Genomic DNA, 22,217 nt, shown 5'->3' with positions numbered 1-22,217 from the left:
AGCTCATTAGGACCAGGAGGGAAGCAGTCCTACCTGAATGGGTTCTCATATGTCTTTTCAGCTTGTATGTGTCCCTGCTGGCGTAACTGCACAAACTGCACTGGAACGGACGCTCTCCAGTATGAGAGCGAATGTGTCGTTTTAATTTGCTGACCTGAAACACGAAAGCAATCGAACCTCTTATATTCTGTTAACATCGACTGTAATATGAACTCTGTGGCTTGGGCATAAAAACTTAGTTTGGGGCACTCAAGTTGGTTGAAGTCTTTCCACTGTAGCCTTTGCTTTCTCTCAGCAATCTTACAATCCAAGGAGAGAGGGGCAAATGGACAGAACACAGATCAGGCAAAACCTGTCATCAGTAATAACTGAGTTGGGTGATAAGGTACACGACAGTGTACTACAATCGTTCCTTTCTTTTTTGTGGTGGTCTTGAAGATTGAACCCAGGGACTTGCATTATATAAGTGCTCTCTACTACTGAGCCATATCTCCAGTTATTTCTGTTTGAAAAATTTCACAATACTTTAACAAATAATTCATGCCTACTTATGTTTATATTAACTTTCTACAAAATTCAACTCCAAACTCATGTTTTAATCCCCACCCTCTTTCCTCTCATTAGTATTTCCTACACAGGCTGAGATCTATGAGTCTTCTATTTCTGTTCCTTGCCACTGGCCAGGCTTTGTCTCTTGGTAAGTATCCGATCGCAAACTGAGTTTCAAACGTGACTCTAAGAAGTACTTTGAGTATTCATAATTAATGTCTGAAATTTTTGGAAAAAGTATTCTGATTTTAACAGAAAACCCTCTCACACCCATAACAATTATACATTAAAATTTCCCATTTGCTCAGTGATCTAGTAACTCAGCAGCACTGTTCAATCTTTTTCTCCCCTTCTCTTGTTGCCATACCCAGGGCTTCCCACACTGGCTCTGAGTGTTCTACCACTCATCAGTAGCACCCCCAACTCCACACTTGTCTGATTTACCACACAGTCTCACAATATTCAACAGCACACATCCCTCAATTTATTTTCAAAAATTTGTCATTCCTATTTATTCTGCTGGTAAAAATTTGGGGTCAACTTGTAATCTTCATTTATTCACGCCCTTTGGAAAAACAGTTTTTACTGTTACTGCATTTAAGTCATTTCATCACTATCAGAACTGGAACGACCTCAAGATTTCACAGTTCCCACTATTCGTAGTATAGGTTGTCTATGCCCAATTGAAAACAAGAAATTAAAAGTGCTTGGAGAGCCGGGTGCAGCGGCACATGCCTGTAATCCCAGCACTCAGGAGTCAGAAGCAGGTAGATCTCTGTGAGTGCGAGGCCAGAGTGGTCTATAAAGCAAGTCTAGGACAGCCAAGGCTACATAGAGAAAGGAAAACCAAAAACAAACAAAAAGGTTTGCAGGTCATATGCTATCATTAATACTTTTCTTCTTAACAATGCTGGGGACTGAAGACAGGGCCTGGTACTCATCACTGAGCTGCATCCACATCCAGTATCCCAAATTAAAAACTTGTGAAAAACTGACATATCAGGAGGTAGCACATTTGATACTGATTTCATGTGATGGGTCTCAGTAAATACAGTTATACCTTAGGTAACTACATAAAATTACCTCTGTGCCTGTGTGCACACTTATGCTTAGACTTGAGTCCCTTTGCCAAAATGTCAGTACATTTATACAAATATTCAAAATATACAAAAATCCAAAATGGGTGTGTATGTGTAGAGATAATTGACTCAGCAGTTAAGACTGTCTATTGTTCCTCCAAGAACCCATACTAGGTTCACAGTAATTCACAACCAACCCCCTACAACTGTAGCTACAAGGGATCCAACTTCTCTGGCCCCAATGCTCCTGTGCACCCAATCCCTCAACACATATAATTAAAAAAACAAAACTCAGTCCACCCACTCCCAATAAACACCACAAAAACCCAAAACCTACAAGAAATCTTCATGCACCTTTGGTGTTAACCATTACTGATAAGAGACACAACTTGTACGCTTTAGAGACTAGAAATACAGCTTAGTGGTCAAGTTCATGCCTATGACACTGGGTTTAACCACTGGTTCATGCACAAAATTTTTGATACATATATTTTTTTTTGGGGGGGGGGAAGGGGTTGAGATAGGGTTTCTCTGTGTAGCCTTGGCTGTCGTGGAACATATGCTATAGATCAGGCTGCTCTCCAACTCAAGAGCTCTGCCTGCGTCTACCTCCCAAGTGTTGATTAAAGGTGTGCACCATGCTGCCACCACCACCACCTGGCCCATTCAGTGTTCTTTTGTATTTGGTCTCTCTCACTGAATTCTTTCTATTCCAAGGTCTTTTAGTTAATACTACCGAATATTCTCTAAGCTTAAAATGAACTTGCTGATGACCCAAGTTTCACCTCAAGAATCATACAGTGAAGAAAAAAATTGATTCCTGGAAAGTTCCTTTGACCTTCAGTCATGGAGTAGCAAAAGGAGACCCCCCCCCCCATTAGAATAAAAGGATAGAAAAACAAACAACAAAAAGAAATCAACTGGGTGTGGAGGAATAAGCCTTACTCAGGAGGCAGGGGATGGCACATTTCTGTGAGTTCCAGGTCTACATAAGTAATTAGACCTTATTTCAAATAATTAAAAAAGAAATAATTTTTGTCTTCTTGTTTATAAAATAGTTGTTTTCTGAGCCGGGCATAATCCTAGCACTCAGGGAGGTAGAGATAGGGGAGTTTGAGGCTAGCTTGGCTTCACAGAGAAACCCAGTCTTAAAAAACCAAAACATCCAAACAAACACCACTTATTTTTCTTCATTAGCTATAATTCTTAATACAAGATCAAGGTTTTTGTTTTGTTTAAGACAGGGTCTGTATAGCCTAGGCTAGCACAAAATTTGCAGCAATCCACCTGCCTCAGCCTCCTGAGTGCTAAGGTTATAGGCTTGATGGATCACTTAAGTGATTCAGAGTTAAGAAAAAGGGATTTTCTCCCTAGTCTTGTTAGGACTTTACACACTAATGAGAATTGTATTTTATTGTGCCTCTTCCTACTATCTATAAAGTAATACACCGCTGAACTAGTCTTGTTTTGGATATACTTAATAACCACTTATTTTTTAATATAATATTAGATGGAATTGGCTGCTTACTAATTCCATGTAACTTCCCCCTCCCTTTTTGGTAGTATCCTTATCCAGTTATGGTAACAGGTAGACTCAAATAATAAAGTCAATAACCACATCTATAGCCCTTCTTTTTCCTCTAAGTAACAGGAATCAAACTCCAGAGCCTCATGAATGCTGCTGCTTGGCAATGATCTATGGCTCCAACCAAACCTTCCATTACTGTGATTAAGACAGGGTCTTAAATATATTCCAGATGGCTTCATATTCAATTTCCAATCTAAGGCAATCTCAAAACTCACAATTCTCAGCCTGTCCAATGCTAGGATTAAAAGGGTATACACCAAACCTTCCATTTTTAAGAAATATTTATTTTTATTATGTATACAATGTTCTGTCTGCATGTACACCTAAACACCAGAAGAGGCACCAGATTTCATTATAGATGATTATAAACCACCATGTGGTTGCTGGGATTTGAACTCAAGACATCTGGAAGAGCAAGCAGTGCTCTTAACCTCTTAGCCATCTCTCTAGCCCAAACCTTCCATTTTTAAATGTCTTGGGTACAGTTATTTCTTCCAAGTACAGAATAATTTTTTTAATACTAATATATGGAATTGGTGTGTGTGTATATGTGTGTGTGTGTGTGTGTGTGTGTGTGTATTTATTTTTGAGACAGGGTCTCTCTACATGTAGCCCAGGCTGGCCTTGACTGCCAAGGGCTGGGATGAAAGGCATGCACTAGTATGCCCAGCCTCAGAATTGGCATTCTAAATAAATAAATAAATAAGTAAATAAATAAATAAATAAGAAAGGTAAGTAAGTAAATAGGTAAGTAAATAAATAAATAATATTAGTTTTATAGTATTCTGTACTGCATGTTTTCCTACATGTCAAAAGAGGGCACCAGATCTCATTATAGATGGTTGTGAGCCACAAGGTGGTTGCTGGGAATTGAACTCAGGACCTTTGGAAGAAAGCCAGTGCTCTTTAACCTCTAAGCCACCTTTCCAGCCTGGAATAGGTATTCTTAAAAACAAAACAAAACAAAAAAACCCTCACCATGGTTTAACAAACAAACACAAAACTAGACACTCACTTCTACACTGGCATAATCACACATGGAACACTTAAATGGTTTCTCGTGGGTGTGTTTATAACGACGATGCCGCACCAATTCTCCACTGGTCACAAAGGCCATGTCGCAGTCTGGGCACTTGTGAGGACGAGTACCTAAAGGATGGGATAACAGGAATTAAGGGCACAGTAGGTGACAGGGTTCAATGTTTGGCTCAAAGCTGTTGCTTTATAAGTAGCTCAACAAGCTACAGGAAGGCCTGAATAAATTTTCAGCACTAAGCCCAAAGATGTGAGACCACAAGCTAAACTTTAGTTTCTGTTAATTATCTGAATCTAACATCTTCAAATAGAAAATTCCTTCTTATTCCTATTTTGAGAACATACTGGTTACTAAGAATTCAACATTAATAGAAATTCCAGTGTGTTTTATCTTTACTAAATAAATATAACTATACAGCTGGGAAGTAGTGGCACATGCCTTTAGTCTTAGCACTTGGGAGGCGGGGGGAGGGTGTCTCTGAATTTCAGGCCAGCCTGGTTTACATACTGAATTCTAGGACAGCCAGGACTACACAGAAACCCTGCCTCTAACATCCCTCCCAATCCCTCCCACAAAAGAATGTAATTAGGAAAACCAAGAATATGACTAGACACCTGCAGAAATTTCTTTCTTCTATCATTCTTTCTTTTAAAGACAGAGTCTTGATATATAAATACCCAAGGCTGGCCCTGAACTCTTAATCCTACTGTCCAGCTTCCCAAATGCTTACTTAGGTTTATAGGCATAAGACACCATAACTGACTCTATAAAAACGATCTTCCTAAAAAGAGGCAGTATGAAGAGGGAAGTGTCACTGAAAAATTACAGTAACTAAGAAATGGAAAGGAGTGCTTGTTTAGTCCTTACGTTTGCTTCTTTAGTACCGAGACAGGAGGGAGTAAAGGAATTCTTTCTATGAAATATACATAATCTGATGGCATAGAAAAATAAACAAGCTGGGTGTAGTGGTACCTGCCTGTAATTCTAGCACTTGGAGAGACAGAGGCAGGAAGATCTCTATTTCTGTGAGTTTGAGGCCAGCCTGGTCTACAAAGCAAGCCCAGGACAGCTACACAGAAAAACCCTGTCTTGAAAAGCAAAAGCAAAAGCAAATAACAATAAAAAAAGGGAGAGAGAGAAAGAAAAACACAAACATCAAGAGAAGGAAAGCAGCTATCAAAGTGGAGACTGTTGTGGAGCACGGATGACTATCAGGCTGTACTATATAACCAGCTATGTCCTACTCAAGGTTCATATTTACCAAGTCAGTTTTCATTTCAACTTTATAGGCAAAAATATTCCCTAGAAGCTGAGCGTTGAGGTGCATGCTCACCTTTAATCCCAGCACTAGAGACAGCCAGAAGCGGATCTCTGAGTTTAAAGCTGGCCTAGTCTACATAGTCAATTACAGGGCAGCTAGGGCTACGTAAAGAGACCCTGTCTAGGTAAAACAACCCAAAGATTGCCCTCTAGGATGTAATACAAGCACATTTAGAAAATGAAAAGCTTATGTTTCATCAGGAAGTGACAAATCTTGCATCTGACTTTTGCATGATTAGTTAACTGGCTGAGTAAGTTTTACCAACTCAGTTCTGGATAACCACAGAATGGACATTTTGCTTTTTGAGACAGGGTTTCTCTGTGTATCCTTGGCTGTCCTGGACTCACTTTGTAGACTAGGCTGGCTTCAAACTCAGAGATCAGATCCACCTGCTTCTGCCTCCCTGTGTGCTGGAATTACAGGGACCCACACCCAGCAGAACTTTTCTTTTCTTTTTCTTTTTTTTTTGAGAATAAACTTTTCAAAGCTGACGTACAAGGCAGAGTACTCATGTCTATGTACGTATACACTGACAAATCCTATCAAAAGGTAATACAGTATCTTCAAAGTACTAGATGCATTTATGTGTGTGCTATAAAGTGACTAGGTGGCTGAGAATATCCTAATGTATGGCATACTACTTATAAAGCAATAGACAATCCATTAATTGTATAATCTTCGGACTTGTAAAACAAGACAACTGACTAATTTATCTGTTAACTAGTGTAACCAAAACCAACAGTCACCAAAGAATATCTACTATGAATGAAGTAGAGAATATGGAAAAAAAACTATTCTCCATGAAAAACTAGGTGAGAGGACTTACAACCAAGTGCTTATGCTATAAAGATGAAGATTCCAGAAAAGAGTTGTCTTAGTGTTTCTCATCTATAAGACACTATGACCAAAATCAACTTAAGGAAGAAAGGACTCTTTCAGCTTACGACTCTCAGGTCACATTCCATTGCTAAGGAAGTCAAGGCAGGAACTATGCTTACTGCATTGCTCCCTCTGGTTTGCTCAGCCTGCTTTCTCGTTTACCCTAAGACCACCAGGCGTAGGTGTGGCAACACCTACAGTGGGCTAAGCCCTGCCATAAGAATAATAGCATAATAAGCCAATCTTAATGAAGGTACTTTCTCTTCTCAGATAACTTTATAGCTTAAGTCAAGTTGACAAAAAACTTGCCAGCATGGGAGTCTAAAGAAGTCTAGTATGTAATCACTTTACTGAAAATCTGGCCATATACAACATGAAGTTAATATCAGAATACTGAACACCATATGAAAAATGTTTCATATTTGAACAAATATATAAATACCCAGAATGGTATTTATACTTTTCTATCCTTAAGTTGTGAATAACCTACCTTGAGATAAAGCAACAAGAAACAAACAAAGCCACAATTTTAACATACGTAGAATTTTACTTCTATTTCTAGTGTTCTTTCTCACTGATTACCTTGGACCTTTGGCTCTCATTTCTTGTCACTGTTAAATCCTAAGCAACACAATGATAAACTGTTTATATTCTTCAACTTGCTACTGCAGTAAGCCTGTATAGTTTAAAAACCATGTTTTAACCTTTGTTATGCTGTAGCCCCACATTCATATCCAGCACCTGTGTGTGTGTTAAGGTGATTCCTCAGGAGAGTTACTGTTCTGAATGCTCTGCCACAGAGATGACACTTGTGTGGTCTCTCATCAGTGTGGCTTTTCATGTGACGATCCAAATTTGAACGCCGTGGACACGTGTAACTGCAAAGCTCACACTGGAATGTCTTCTTTACACCTATATGTAAAACAAAACACGTACTTGTTACAGTGCTTCAGTGTTTAGATTAACCCCAAACCACAATTATATCCTATTAACCTTTTATAATCAAATTCAATCTTAATAGAAATTAATTCACAGAATTAATAGACTCCTCTTGAGGACGTAAAAGCCCTGATACCCACTAGACGTTAAAAAAAAAAAAATTTTAACAAAACAACTTGCATAAAGGCTGTGTATCCTTTATCCCCATACAGTTTTTACAAGACCATTACAGATAAACTTTTTTTACCTTTTTTTTTAATTTTTGTTGGCTTTGGAGGCTTCATATTACCAACCACTTTCTCTGCATTAACCTCAGACAGGAGACCTTCCTGCTGTTCTTCCTCAAAATCGTAGACAGATACATCCACATCTTTGCCCTCCTCTGTGTATCTCAATTTGCTCTTTTTGGTTTTCTTTGTTTTTTTGGCTGGTGGCTGATAGTCTGGGTCTTTTTGCCAGCTGGGGTCTTCCTGAGGAGGAAGCTCCCCCTGCTCTAGTGTCTCCACTTCACCATTGGCCCCCACTTTCACCACCTGAAACCCTTCAGGCAAAGGTAAGGTGTGACAGATCATCGGTTCGCTTTCTGCAAGGCCTTCTTTAGACACTTCATTCTCATAAGCCCCCTGAAGTTCTTCTACTGAGGTGGTGGCCACAGGTACAGTCACAGGAACAGGGACTTGAACAAGTTGAAGCTCTCCTATGTTAATGGGTTGTTCTTCCATATTTACAACCTGCAAGGTTATGATCTGGGTATCGTCCACTGCGGCCTCTGCTTCAGGAGCCACTGTACCCTCCATTACTTCAGTCTTCATTTGAAGAAGGGTAGGATCCAGCTGTTCCATCATTACCATCTGTACACTGCTGTTGACATCCTGGACCACCTCACCCCCATCTGTCTGATTCTGGGGCAGGTGGCAAGCATCTTCTTCCTGGCCCCCTTCCCGGCGTCTCTGGTAAGTCTTTCTTTCCTTTCCTTTAATGAAAGTTTCAGACTCTTCCACAATAGCTTCAACCGCCTCACCTTCCATTTCCCCTTCCTTTAGTAAGGGAGAGAACACAGAGTGTTATTTAAGATAAGACTTCCTTAGTGAATGAATTAGGCATCCACCAATGGTTGTTCAATCTCTGATGGAAGAAAAAGAAAATCTACCACCTATATTCGGTATCTTTCCAATCAAAACAAAAAAATTGAAATTAAGACTTTACACCATGCTTTCCAGTTAACAGGAAACTGGTGACAATGAGTATTAAAATACACTACAGAAATTCAGTCTGATCTAAACAGAGGCACTCCAATATTAGTTTTAGTTTCTTCTGTGCAAATAACTTAGCAAAAGAAAAAAACGGAAAAGTTGAAGCAACAAGCAACAGGTTCAAGTTTTCAGCTAGAGGGAACTTAGCCTCCAGAGACAGTTGGCAATGTCTAAGAATATTTTAGTTGTTATTACTGGGGTACGATGTTATTATGACATCAGGTGAATCTTCTACCACAAAGATTCAACAGAGCCAGGTACTGTGGCACAGGACTACAAAACTAGCACTTGCAGAGCTGAGGCTGTAGTATGAGGTCTGAGAGTAGCTTGGGCCATATAATGAGACACAATCACAAACAACAGAGACACACTTAACATTAGAAAATTCAACTCTGGATATTTAATTATATTAAAAATCATTAAAGCTAGTTTAAGATGTACGCATTTGGAGAACATTAGTAAAATAATAAAAAATTTCAGTCAGAAGGAGAGTTCAAGATAGCTATTGTATAACACACTGAAAATAGTTAACACTCTACATACTTTTGTTCTTTTAACACAAATGAGGTAATATATGTTGTTTATTTACTTATTTCTCAGTGTATATATGTATTTTAAAATGTTAAACACTACAAATATATTTATTTTTTCTTCCAATTAAAAATTAGTTTAAAAGAATACATTGCGCTGGGTGTGGTGGAGCACGCCTGTAGTCCCAGCACTCAAAGAGGCAGAGACAGGCCGACCGCTATGAGTTTAAGGCCGGCCTGGCCTACACACTGAGTCCAGGACAGCTAAGGCTACACAGAGAAACCCTGTCTCGAAAAACCAAAACAAACAAACAAAAAACCAATTATCCAAGCACAGTGGCTCAGGACTGTAATCCCAGTGAGGTAGTGGCAGGCAGATCTCTCTAAGTTATGGGCTAGCCTGATCTACAAAGTGAGGGATACACAGAAAAATCCTACCTCAAAAAATAACCGTAACAACCAAACACTGTAGGGAGTTGGGCTTGGTAGTACACAGCTTTAATCCCAGCACTGGAGAGGCAGAGGCAAGCAAACCACTACGAGTTTAAGGCTAGACCACACAGTTAGGACTACATAGTGAGACCCTGTCTCAAAAACAAACAAACAGTACATTTTATATCTATTTATAAAGTACTAGATGAGTGCTTGCTTGCTTTTATTTATGGTTCTATGTGTCTCAACTCTAAAGCCTTACTGAACTACCCTCCTAGCCCCAGGCTTTGCTGTTTCTACTAAATCCTCCCTTAGAAATCATACTTGGAAGAGCTGGGCGTGCACCTGTAATCCCAGCACTCTTTAGAGGCAGAGGCAGGCAGATCTCTATGAGTTCGAGGCCAGCCTCGTCCACAAAGTGAGTCCAAGACAGCCAAGGCTACACAGTAAAATCATATCTCAAAAACAAAACAAAAAGGAATACTTTGAAATACTGTTTTCTAGGAAGTGTTATTATGTGGGACTAGAAAGATGGCTCAGTTAGGTAGGTAAAGTACTTTCTGAGAAAACATGAGGACATGAATTTGAGGCCCAGCACCCACATGAAAAGTGGCAGTATGTGCCTATAATCACGCTAATGGGGAGGCCTGACTGCCTCTGCCACCATGCCTGTCTTCAGTTTCTGTCTCTTATATCTTGGGAGTACCAAGAGTAAAATAATGAGCCAGCGAGATGACTTAGAAGTGAAGATACTTGCTACCTAATGACCCAAGTCTGGTCCCATGTAGTAGAAGAAAAAAGTCAACTCCTACAAACAGTCCTCTGGCTTTCATATGCAGTCTGTCGTACCAAGGTGCATGTGCCTGTGTATGTGCACCCCCCCCACTAAATAAATAAAAGTTAATAAATAAATTAAAGATTAAAATGGGGAGCTGGAGAGACAGCTCCTTGATTAACAGTATTTATTGTTCTTTCAGAGGACCTGGGTTCAGTTCTCAGCACCCACGTAGTACTTGCAACTGGTTGTAACTCCAGTTCCAGGGGATCCGGCTCCCTTATCCAACCTCTTTAGGCACCAATTGTGCAGCTGATATACACATACATACATGCAGGGAAAACACCCAAACATAGAAAATAAATCTAAAAGCAAACAAAAAACCCCAACTAAGTAAAATGTGTCCAAGAATATCTAATTTAAAGTAATACTGTGATCTAACAAACCCACAAGTATATATACAAGGTTATCCCTAAAAATTTAAGCACTTTATGTTCTTGGCCCCAGCTTTTGCTACTTTATTAGCGATGCCGTTCATTAGTTCTCTGTGCAAGCACTATGTCTGTGCCAGAATTCTGGGAAAGCATTATAAAACCTACAGAGAAATAGCCATAGCCTAACTCAGGATGAAAAGGGTTCAGGGTAAAATAAGGCAGGCTTAGATAAAGGTAATATTACCATGTTGAAAGCCGATGCTTTTATAAATTAGAATTCGAAAGTTATTAAACCCTATCTCAAAGTAAAAAGGGAAAAGAAGGCTGAGAATACAGCTCATTTTCAAGACACCTGTCTAGAACTGAGGCCCTAAATTCAATTCCAGTACTGGCCCTTCCTTCCCAACCAGAGTGAAAAGATGTGTTGGCTCACAATGTTTTCTATCTCTGTAATTTGAAGCCAGGCTGGTCTAAGTAGTATGTTCTATGCCAGCCAAGGCTTTAAAGTGAGACTGTCTCAAAACAATATGCCCCCCCCATTCCACTACCACCACCAACAAAACCAATTACCACAACAAAAAAATTTTATCTTCACAAAACACTCTTGCTCTATCATCTCCCTTCTTGTTCTGTTCCTTGTGTCCTTCACATTTTCTTCAGATCCACCTCATTCTAAAGGCAGTCAAGTTTCCTGAGGTTCCAAGGTCATTATCCTGCTGTTTTATGTCTGCTAATAAAAGATGGCAAATGATCTTGTGCTGAACAATGTCTCAAAAGAGTTGGTTATGGTGATGTACCCAACTCTTTTGAGGAAGAGGCAGAAGATCAGAAGTTTGAAGTCTGCCTTGGCTAGGTATACAGCAACTTCAAGGCAAAGCTGGGTTATGTTAAAACTATTTTATTCAATTGAAACATTCTATCCAGGACAGAATAACAGTGAGTCTCAGAAGATAAAGAAAGCTAAGGAAACAGAAGCCTCAGGAAGTTCATGAAATTTAATGGCTCAAGAACCTTAGAAAGTTACAAGATCCACAAGTTCTCTCTTCAAGGTTCTAGAAGCAGTGCACAAATACTGGAGATAAACTTTTTAGTAGAGCTGCCTTCAAAAGTAGGGCAGGGAATTCCTGTCCTGTGGTGGGCCTTTTATGCACACAGCTGTCTTTGAATAACCCATGTTTCTATATGTAACCCCAATAAACTCAAACATTGGTTCCCTGAACTTAAATTGAATGGAATCATTTCTATGGATTGTGGTTGATACCATACCTAAAGTGAATGAACGTTGTTCAAGTAACTTCAGGTAAAGCCATGCAACACACTGCCTCAAAAATACAAAACATAACTATTGCCTATCTCCTCAAATTTAAAATAAAAACAAAAAGTGTGAGTCCAGGCCTGAAGAAATCTCAATCTCTCTTTCCTTCTCTCTCACTCATTCACATTAGTAATTTCATTAGTGGTGCTGAGTACTGAACCTAGGGCATCCCACACTCTAGACACTGACCCACATCCTCAAAATGGAAGTTTTATTTGTGGACCAATTCAACAAAGCCCACCATATGTGTGGAATAAAGATAAGGATGATGAAAAACTTCCTAGATAGCCAGTTTGGTTATCTGCTTTCATTACCTTTTGCTCTGAATACCCAAGAGCAAAATAATACAATGTTTTTGTTGTTGTTTGTTATGGGACGGTTTTTCTATATAGCTTTGGTTGTCTTAGAACAAGCTCTGTAGACCAAGCTGGTCTCAAACTCACAGAGAACAGCCTGCCTCTGCCTTCTGAGCCCTGGAATTAAAGGCTGGCTAAATAATACAATGTTTAATACAAAGACCTATTACTAGCTGTTTGAGACAAACAGACAAATACAACATAATGTTACTATAAAAGGTAGAAAGAGAGAAAGAAAAAAGGTCAAAGGATGCTATCTGGAACCTTATAATTTACCTATAAATTTAAAATATCTAATTAAGCACCAGTATGGCAGCATTTTATAAGCTCTAGTATTTCTAATTGTGAAAGATTAAGCTCTAAGTTCTCAACAGCACAGCAATACTAGAAGCCATAACCAGACTTTACACCTGTGTTGCTTAAAATGTGGTCTGAGGACCAACAACATTGGGATAATTTTGACATTTGTTTGAAACACAAAACTTTGGGCCTCACCCCAACCCCATAATCAGGATTTGCCACTTAACATTAACTCATTACTCTTCCCCTTTTTGTTTTTAAAATTCAGACAGGTGTTACTCTGTAGCCAGGCTAGCCTAATTCTACCTCAGCTTCCAGGGTACTGAAATTATCACTGTGTAGGTCTAGCTGGCCTGGAATTTGCTGGGTAGACCAGGCTGGCCTGGAGCTCATAGATACCTATCAGCCTCTACCTCCTGGGGTTAAAGCTAAGTGCCTCCATGCTCAACACCAGCTCTGCCTATTTTTTTTAGAGAGTTTTCTAGATCATACAAGCTCCAAAGTTTATATCACAGCAAACATGAGTGATAATCCAAATATTTGGGGTTAGGGAACAGAAAAAAAGATCCTATTTATGTTAAGACAGCATTAGAAAAGATAGTAATTCCCTTAGCCAGGAACAGTGAAGCACAGCTGTAATCCTAGCACTTGAGAGGCAGAGGCAGGCAGATGGATCTCTGTGAGTTCAAAGACAGCCTGCACAGAGAAACCTTGTCTCAGGGGGAAAAAAAAATTCCACGTAGTTAATGTCTAATGGTGGCCATACCAGAGAATCCTACATTATCACAGACTATTTAAATATCCCCAATATAAAAAGGATTAAGGAGCTGGGCTTGGTGGTACATGCCTATTATCTGGTGCTTAGGGAGGCAGAGGCAGGCAGATCTCTGTGGGTTCGAGGTCAGCCCAGTTTACAAAGCAAGTCAAGGACAGCCAAGGCTACACAGAGAAAGCCAATCTGGAAGAACCAAAGGGATGAAGGAGTCTCTATGGTAGTACTCACATGTAGGTGTGTGAGAAGAGATCAGGAGATAATGCTAAGCCCTGGTTATAGTGAGCTGAGGCCAGCCTGAGCTACATGAAACTGTTTCGTTATAGATAAGACAGACAGACTAGTCAAATCCAGTAGAGGAAATTTTACTTCTACAAGTCCCCCCCCCCCACACACACTTTAGGGTTTTGTAGGAAATAATTTGAAGAACACTGAAAAATCAACTATCTCTGCTGTAAACCTGGAAACTTGAAACATTAAATATTGCATTAAAAATTCTATCTAAAAGAGGTCACAGGATTGTACCAGATAGTAAAATAACTGAAAACATCATGTTGCCAAGGAGTTGAGCTGACAATACTCAATGAAATGAATACACATGACTTACAGTCTATGAACATCAGCATGTACTGAAATCTTAAAGCAACAGCTTCTATTTTACAAAGAAACATCACATAAAAGGAACAAGAAACAAGTCTCTCTTGACACTGCATAGAAATCTCCTCAAGCAGTGGATTCTCAAGGAGAATTAGCCTAGCTTTCCCCCAGAAGTGAATCCCTCCTCTGAATCAATAACTAACCTACCAGTCTAAGTCTGGCTTTTTTCCCTTACTCCCTTGGGGGACTACACTCCTAGCTGCCTTTCCTTGTTAACAGTTCTAATCCACCTCCTCCCTTCCTGACTCCTGTTTTCAAATACTGAATTACTTAATTGCTTAAAATATCTCTCCTCTCCCATCTTCCTTGTTTGCACCCAGCATACCTTCATGGATTTTGGTAAACCTCTTCTGTGGAATGATACTGCTAAGAGGAGGTTAATAACATTTCCTTTCATTTTCCTTGACCCTCAGGAAAGGGGGTCTTCTTTCTCTAGCTGTTCTTTGTCCTGGGTCTTTTCCCTGTCTCTGGGAGCTCTCCCTCCAGTTTCTTGAAGCTTACCAGGGTTCTGTACCCACTTCTAGCACTAGCCTTTTTAATTATCGCCACACTCTCAAGCCTCTATCTTCAATCTGTTCTCTCTGTACATGGACTACCTATTATTTTCTCAACTTAAAGGCATTGGGTAAAGCATAAAGAAAAGACACTGTAGTCTTCAACTTATCACTAAAAAAGCAAAAGAAAAAATTAGTTAAGCAGTTTTATCACTATGATACTATGTTTGGTTTTTTGTTTTGTTTTGTTTTTTGTTTTTGGTGTTTGGGGTTTTGTTTTTCTTTTTGAGCAGTGCTTGCTATGGAATCCAGCCAGAGTCTTGTACTATGAAAGGTTCTCTACCACTGAGTAATAGTCCTATCACAATGGTACTCTCAGATCTTTGTATTTTCTATCATCATGGTGGAAAAGTGAAATAAAAAAAAAAAAAGAGGGCTACTGATAATGCTCAGTTGTAAGTAGAGTTCTTGCCTAGCATAAACAAACAAACAAACAAACAAACAAAAACCCACAGGTTTGATTCCTAGAGTCCATGAAAATGAGTATACTGGTATACACCTATAATCCCAGGTCATTAAAAAATTAAGGTCATTCTCAAGTAGACAGAAACTTCTAAACCAGCATACCTGAATTATATAAGACTGTTTGAAAACAAAACAATTTTTTGTTGTTCTGTTTTTTGAGACAGAGTTTCTCTGTGTAGCCCTGGCTGACCTGGAACTAACTTTGTAGACCAGGCTAGCCTCAAAATCACAGAAATCAGCCTGCCCTCTAACTCCTGGATGCTAGGATTAAAGGAGTGCACCACTTCACTTAGCTCAAACAACCTTTAAAGGGAAAAAAAAAAAAAACTATCAAAGGAGGTGCTTCCTTTAGATTGAGAAAGTGAGATCTAGACAGTTATGGGTGAAGGGAAAAAGAAAAAGGAAAACTGGTTCCCAAGTATTTTCCTGACCTCTTAATAGAACAGATACAAGAACCTAACTCTAACAGAGACACTTGAAATCTATCATTCTCTATGTCATAGCCTGACTATATATCCCTCCGGCAGCCTGCTAATCAATCCCCTTTATCCTTCTCTTCTTTGGCTTTTCTGTCAGCTTTATGCTGTCCAAATATTTCCCTTTTTAAACCTCACTTTATCATGTAGTTTTGTCAGGTATTTTCTCTCTCACCTTAGTTCAACAGTCTGTTTTTATACCTTAGAATTCTACTGAACTGCTCCAATGCCAACAATGACCGTTAAAGGATAAATCCAAAAGGGACTTTTCTGTCTTTATCTGACTTGACTTCCCTGTGGAATTCAGCATTCTACCCTAGGCTTAATCCCATCGTTAAGCCAGACCATCTGCAAAGGTAGACATAGTCTTATGTTCAAAACAGATGCAAAATTTCCAAGTATCTTTGACAAAGGTTCAATAAATAGGTGGACATGAAAACTACTAATAAAGAGTAGAGAGACCAGGTGGTGGCACATACCTTTTTTTAAATTAATTTTTTATTTTTATGTTAATTAGTTTATTCACTTTGTATCCCAGCTATAGCCTCTTCCCTCCTCCCCCCTCACCTCCTATGCCCCTCTCCAAGTCCATGGTTAGGGGAGGTCCTCCTCCCCTTCCATATGACCCTAGCTTATCCAGTCTCATCAGAACTGGCTGCACTGTCCTCCTCTGTGGCCTGGCAAGGCTGCCACCCCCATCAAGGGGAGGGCACATACCTTTAATCCCAGCACTTAGGAGGCAGAGGCAGGTACATCTTGAATTAGAGGCCAGCCTGGTCTACAGAATGAGTTCCAGGAGAGGCAGAGCTACAAAGAGAAATTCTGTCTTGAAAAACAAAACATTAAAAGTAAGAGTTAAGAGGCCAGATTCGTTAATCATAAATACTGAGAAAATATCACTCCATGTACGTATCTCTTACATTCAGGAGCCCTAGGAAGTCAAAAGAGGGCATGAGATGCCCTGAAAATGCAGTTACAGGCAGTTGTGCTCCACCTTGTGGGTGCTATGAACTGATGCTGGGACCTCTGCAATGGCCGCCCTGGAACTCACTCTGTAGATCAGGCTGGCTTCAAACTCAAGAGATCCACCTGCCTCTGCTTCCAAAGTGCTGGGATTAAAGGTGTGTGCCTTCATGCTCTACTCCAATCTTGCCAAACCCCTGTAGTGTATTCCCCCCACCCCAAGAGTGACCTCAAGGCAGAATAGTCACTAAGGACCAACCACTTAGGGCTAGTGAGATGGCTCAGCTCTGGCCACCAGAAAGAACAACCTGAATTCAATCCTCTGGATCCTGGGTGTGGAGACAACCAATTCCTGCAAGTTATCTGCTAACATAACCATGCCACTATAAATGTGCACCTGCGCATACGCATGCACACACACAAATGGATTCTTTTTTTTTTTTAAAAAGGATAATAAAACCAACACCAAAATTCCAATTCTAATTTTCTACCAATTATCAAGGTGTCCTAGGATGCAATATACTGTCTTCTTTGCCTCAGTTTCCCTTTCTGTAAAGGAATGATGCTATCTATTCCATACACTTCCATAAAGATTAAGTAAATAAGAGACCCACCGTATGGTGGCAGGCTTCTGTGACCCTATAGACCACTATCCAAGATGAGAAAGCACTTTAGGAATTCAGGTTAACAGCAGCATTAGCATCACTTTTTTGGTTTGTTTGGTTTCTGGAGACAGGTTTTTCTCTGGGTAACACAGGCTGTTGCTCTATAGGCTCTGCTTCTGCCTCATGAGTGCTGGGATTGAAGACGTGCATCACCACCCCTGGCTTGAGCCTTTTAATTGCCTAAAATTCTAATACAAAGTCTTAAAAGTCCCCCATAAAAACGACTTTTCCGATAAATTTATAGGTTTTTATAAGACTTGGCAACAATCAAAGACAGAAATGGGGGGGGATTAAGGGTTCTTTAAACAAAGGGGACTACTGCATACATGTGGTGCACATATATACACTCAGGCACATACACATATGTATCAAACTAAATAACTTTTTTAAAAGAGAAAGCGGACTGGGGGGTGTAGTTGGGAGTCTAGTATGTTTGATGTCTTGGGTTTGATCTCTAGTACTACAAAACTAAAGTAACAAACTAAACAGGTTGGAGAAATAGCTTATTAAATACAGTGTTGGCCACAGAAGCATGAGGACCCAAGTGTAATTCCCAGTACCTATGCAAAATTCCCCGGGTGGAAGTGTGGCCCTATTATCTAAACACTGGTGAAGAAGAGGCAAGAAGATCTCTAGGGCTTGGTGACCAGTCAATAGAAAGTCCTGTGAGATCCTGACTCAAAAAGTAAGGTAGCAAACTGAAGACACTCAACATTGAGCCCTGGCGTCTACAGCACTTGCACATGTGGGTGTATGTATGTACAAAAATGTGTCACATAAAAAACAAATTAGCCTCTGTGGCTGGCTTTTCTTAGCTTGTAGATTAACAGACTGCATCTTCCTAAAATGAAGTGTAAATACTCACGATGAAGGAAGGATAGAGGAGCACATGCTGTCAAGTCCTGACTAATGACAGACTGAGGCAGTAGGATCACTTGAGAGGAGTTTGAAGGCAGCCTGGGAAACACAGGGAGACTCTCATCTATTAAAACACAAACAAAGCTGAAGTATGGTGGTTCAGCCTAGAGGCTGAGACAGGATCTTGATTTCAAAGCCAGACTGGGTTACACAGCAAGATTGTATCTACCAAATACACATGTAATAGAAAAACCTTTATCGTGGTTGATGCTTACTGATTCAAGTTCAGACTCTCTGGCTTAGCTCCCAGCCCTGTACAATTTGTTCCCACCCTTGCTATTCATTTAACCTCATCTTAAGTACTCCCTGCTAGGCATCTTTACATCAGTGCCTACTGTCTTGCTCTCCCCTACCTCAAAACATCTCCTACATCAAAATCTTTTCAACCTTGACCAAGGCAGACTGACTTTTGTTTTGCTTTAACTATCACGTGACATTCTATATCTACGTCTTTCTTCAATTAAGCAAACTATTAGTCTTTAAAAGCAGGAATTATGTTTTACTTCTGTATTCTTTAAAGCAATAGATACAAAACAATGTTAGGTAAACAGCAGATACCCACATTAGTGTCACTGTCACATGAAATATAAATGGTTCCAGTACAGGACAAGCGTGTAGGAAGGGACGACAGAAAAACAAAACAGTAATTATTAGCTAAGTAAAAACCTAACAGTATGAATTTATTTTCATCATGGCACTATTTATGTCATTTTCTCCCTCCTTCCCATTTACAGAGACAAAGACTCGGTATGTGGCCCAGGCTGGCCTTAGAATTCCTAAGCAAATCAAGCTGGCATCAAATTTGTAATCACTTGCCCAGGTATTAATTTTAACTACATAAATTTTAGTAATGTATTACATAGGATAATAAGTGTATCCAACTAGTCCTAGAGAAAATTACCAAAACAAACATTTCATATTCATTATTGCAGCATTTAGTCATTGGGGGGAAAGTTAAACAATTTGTTACTTATAATAAGATAATAAAACTGGGTTTGGCTGGATATGGTGGCATACTCCTTTGATCCCAGCACTCAGGAGACAGAGGCAGGCAGATCAATATACACAGAGATGCTGAGAAAAAAACAAAAATCATACACCCTGGTTTCACGATGCATGCGTATAACTGAACATAAAAGGCAGAGAAAGGAGGATTGCTAAAATTTAAGGTCATCCTGGTCTACATAGTGTGTTCCAGACCAGCCAGAGATATGTAATAAGACCTTTATTCAAAACAGAAAATAACACCTGTGTGGTGATGCAAGCATTTAGGAGATGAGGGCAGAAGGATATGGAGTACCAGACTGTGTCATGGGCTACAGAGCTGGAAGCCAATCTGAACTTTATGAAATCCTGTCTCAAAAGACCTACATGAACAAATGAATGATTCAATGAATAGAACTGGGAATATAATATGCCCAGGGACAGAGTGCCTGCCTAGCATGAAGAGAATGGTTAACAAGACAGTGTTCATCTGTATGACACAGGTTAAGGTATTTCGCAATTACACACAGAGACACACACATACACAGCTTTTCTGTGTAGCCCTGGCTGTCCTTAAATTCAAACAGATCGTCCTGCCTCTGCCTCCAAAGTGCTTGGATTAAAGGCGTGAGCCACCACCACCTTATGTTTAGCAGCTGTTTGTCACTGAAAACAGGTAGTAAATTAAACAGTAAGTTGTGGTTTTGTTTGTAAAATAGACTCATGTAGACTGACTTAACTTATGATCCTTCTGCCTTAGCATCCTAAGTAGCTCAGATTAAAATCCTGTGATAGCAAACCAGGCATAATATACATGCTATGCAAACAAAATAGTAGCCTAACTTGGTGCGGTAGCACAAGTCTTTAATGTCAGCACTCCAGTGGCAGAGGCAGGCATATCTCTGAGTTTGAGGCCAGCCTGATCTACAAAGCTAGTTCCAGGTCTGCCAAGGCCACACAAAGAAACCCTGGGGGTGAGATTAAAAAGAAAATTTTAAAGGTGTTGGAGAGTTGGCTAGGCAGTTAAGAGTTCTTGTCTTGGTTTGAGGCCCAGCACCACATGACAACTCACAACCACATCTAACTCCAGCTCCAAGGAATTTAATGCCCCCTTCCAGCTTCTGGGGTACTAGGCATAAATGTGGTACACAAACATAAATGTGGGTAAAATACCCATATACATAAAATTATAAAAAATAATAAATAATAAAGGGTAGTGGTGGTGCATGCCTTTTATCTCAGCATTCAGGAGTCAGAGGCAGGCAGATTGCTGAGTTGGAGGGCAGCCTGGTCTACAAAGTGAGTTCCAGGAAAGCCATAGCAATAAGAACCCTGCCCTGGAAAAACAAACAAATAAAATAAAAACATAAAAGCAAAGTTAAACAAAGCTTAAGCAGCCAAGTGTGGTGGAATACAGAATTGTAGAGAAAGATCAATTAAAAAAAAAAAAATCCGAGCACCTAGGAGGCAACTCTCTGAGTTCAAGGCCAGCCTGGCCTACAGAGCAAGTTTCAGAACAGCCAGGGCTATAAATAGAATCCCTGTCTTGGGGAAGGGGGGCCTTGGTCACACAGTAATTTTGATACTAGCCTGGACTGTGAGAGACCCTATCACAAGACACTTAAAGAGAGCTGGTTGGTGGTGGCCTTTAATCCCAGGAGGCAGAGGCAGGCGGGTCTCTGTGAATTTGAGGCCAGCCTAGTCTACAGAGTGAGTTCCAGGACAGCCAAAGCTACAGACAAAGCAGCAGCAACAGCTGAAAGAGGTGTTAAGAGAGATGGCACATACTGCTGCTCTTGTAGAGGACCCATGTTTAGTTCCCAGCACTCATTATGGTACTCAGAACCTCCTGAAACTCAAGCTCTAAGGACTCCAGTTCCAGCACTTCTGACTTCTGAATGTAGCCTACAGACATGAGCATATACCAACATGAACATGGACTGATGGACACACACATTAATAATCCTTCAATCAAAAAGATACCTGGTGCTTCTTTTAAAAAAGTTAGTAGCTCCTTATCAAGTTAATAATAAAAGTAGTAGGGCAAAGGTTGCAAAGTAAAGCAGAAAGAGCACAAGCAGTAGTGGCAGCCTCCAACTGGTAACACTATTCATTTCCAGATAAGCTTTCTACACAGGGCTCAGTTCTTAGCTTCCTCACAGCAAGACAGGCAAAGAAAACAACAACAACAACAACAAAAACAAAACAAAACAATACAAAACAAAAAACCCCAGCAGCTAAAAAATAGGATGCACACTGTGAGGAGAGGGTAATATGGCTGGAGAAATGACTCAGCCATTAAAGCTTACAACCAAAAATATAAGAGAGGGTAAGGGCAACCTATGTAGATAAAAAAGAATTTCAAGAGCCAGACATAGTGGAGCATGCCTTTCATCCCAGCACCAAGAGGCAGAGGCAGAGGCAGGCGGATCTCTGTGGGTTTGAGGCCAGCCTGGTCTACAGAGTGAGTTTCAATACAGCCAGGGCCATATGGTGAGACCTTGTCTCAAAAACAAAACAAAACAAAAAGATGAAAAAAACACAAAGAAATTCAATTAGGGGAATTACTAAAGTCACAATCTTTCTCTTTTACACAACTTAAATTTGTAGTTTATGTGCACGAGTATTTCGCCTACACATATGTATATGCACAGCTTGTGTGCCTGCTGCCCAGGGAGGCCAGAAGAGGGCATCAATCAGAGCTCTAAAAGCTGGATTTACCTACATTTGTAACCTGTCACATGAACGCTGAAAACAGAAGTCCCATCTTCCACAAGAACAGCAAGTGCTCTTAACTGCTAAGCCTTCTCTTCAGCCCCATGAAGCTAGAATCCACTCCACCCTCAACCTCATGGTGGTGGTGGTTCTGAAGACTGAACCTAGGGCCCTGCACATGCTAAGCAAGTGCTTAACGGACACCTAGATCGTAAATAAAGCATGTGCTAGGCCTCTGGTTAATTCCCCAGTACCACAAAAA

General features: G+C 40.1%; 1 protein-coding gene across 5 annotated transcripts in view; it reads right to left on the bottom strand.

Moving 5' to 3' along the window:
* Ctcf (CCCTC-binding factor) overlaps positions 1-22,217 on the bottom strand; it is a 45,486-nt gene that overhangs the window by 11,756 nt on the left and 11,513 nt on the right. For all 5 annotated transcript variants that reach the window (XM_055621535.1, XM_055621536.1, XM_055621532.1 and 2 more), the window contains exons 3-6: positions 7,639-8,428; positions 7,194-7,364; positions 4,232-4,365; positions 34-154 (exon numbers count right to left, since the gene is read on the bottom strand). In XM_055621535.1, the coding sequence (XP_055477510.1) occupies positions 34-154; positions 4,232-4,365; positions 7,194-7,364; positions 7,639-8,419 (1,207 nt within the window). In that variant the 5' untranslated portion in view covers positions 8,420-8,428. The remainder of the gene's footprint in view (positions 1-33; positions 155-4,231; positions 4,366-7,193; positions 7,365-7,638; positions 8,429-22,217) is intronic.

This window comes from Psammomys obesus, unplaced genomic scaffold (assembly GCF_907164565.1).
Source record: "Psammomys obesus unplaced genomic scaffold, mPsaObe1.curated_primary_1811, whole genome shotgun sequence".
Classification (NCBI taxonomy): domain Eukaryota; kingdom Metazoa; phylum Chordata; class Mammalia; order Rodentia; family Muridae; genus Psammomys; species Psammomys obesus.
Note: the sequence above shows the minus strand (reverse complement) of the source record. Positions and strands in the feature narration are given on the sequence as shown.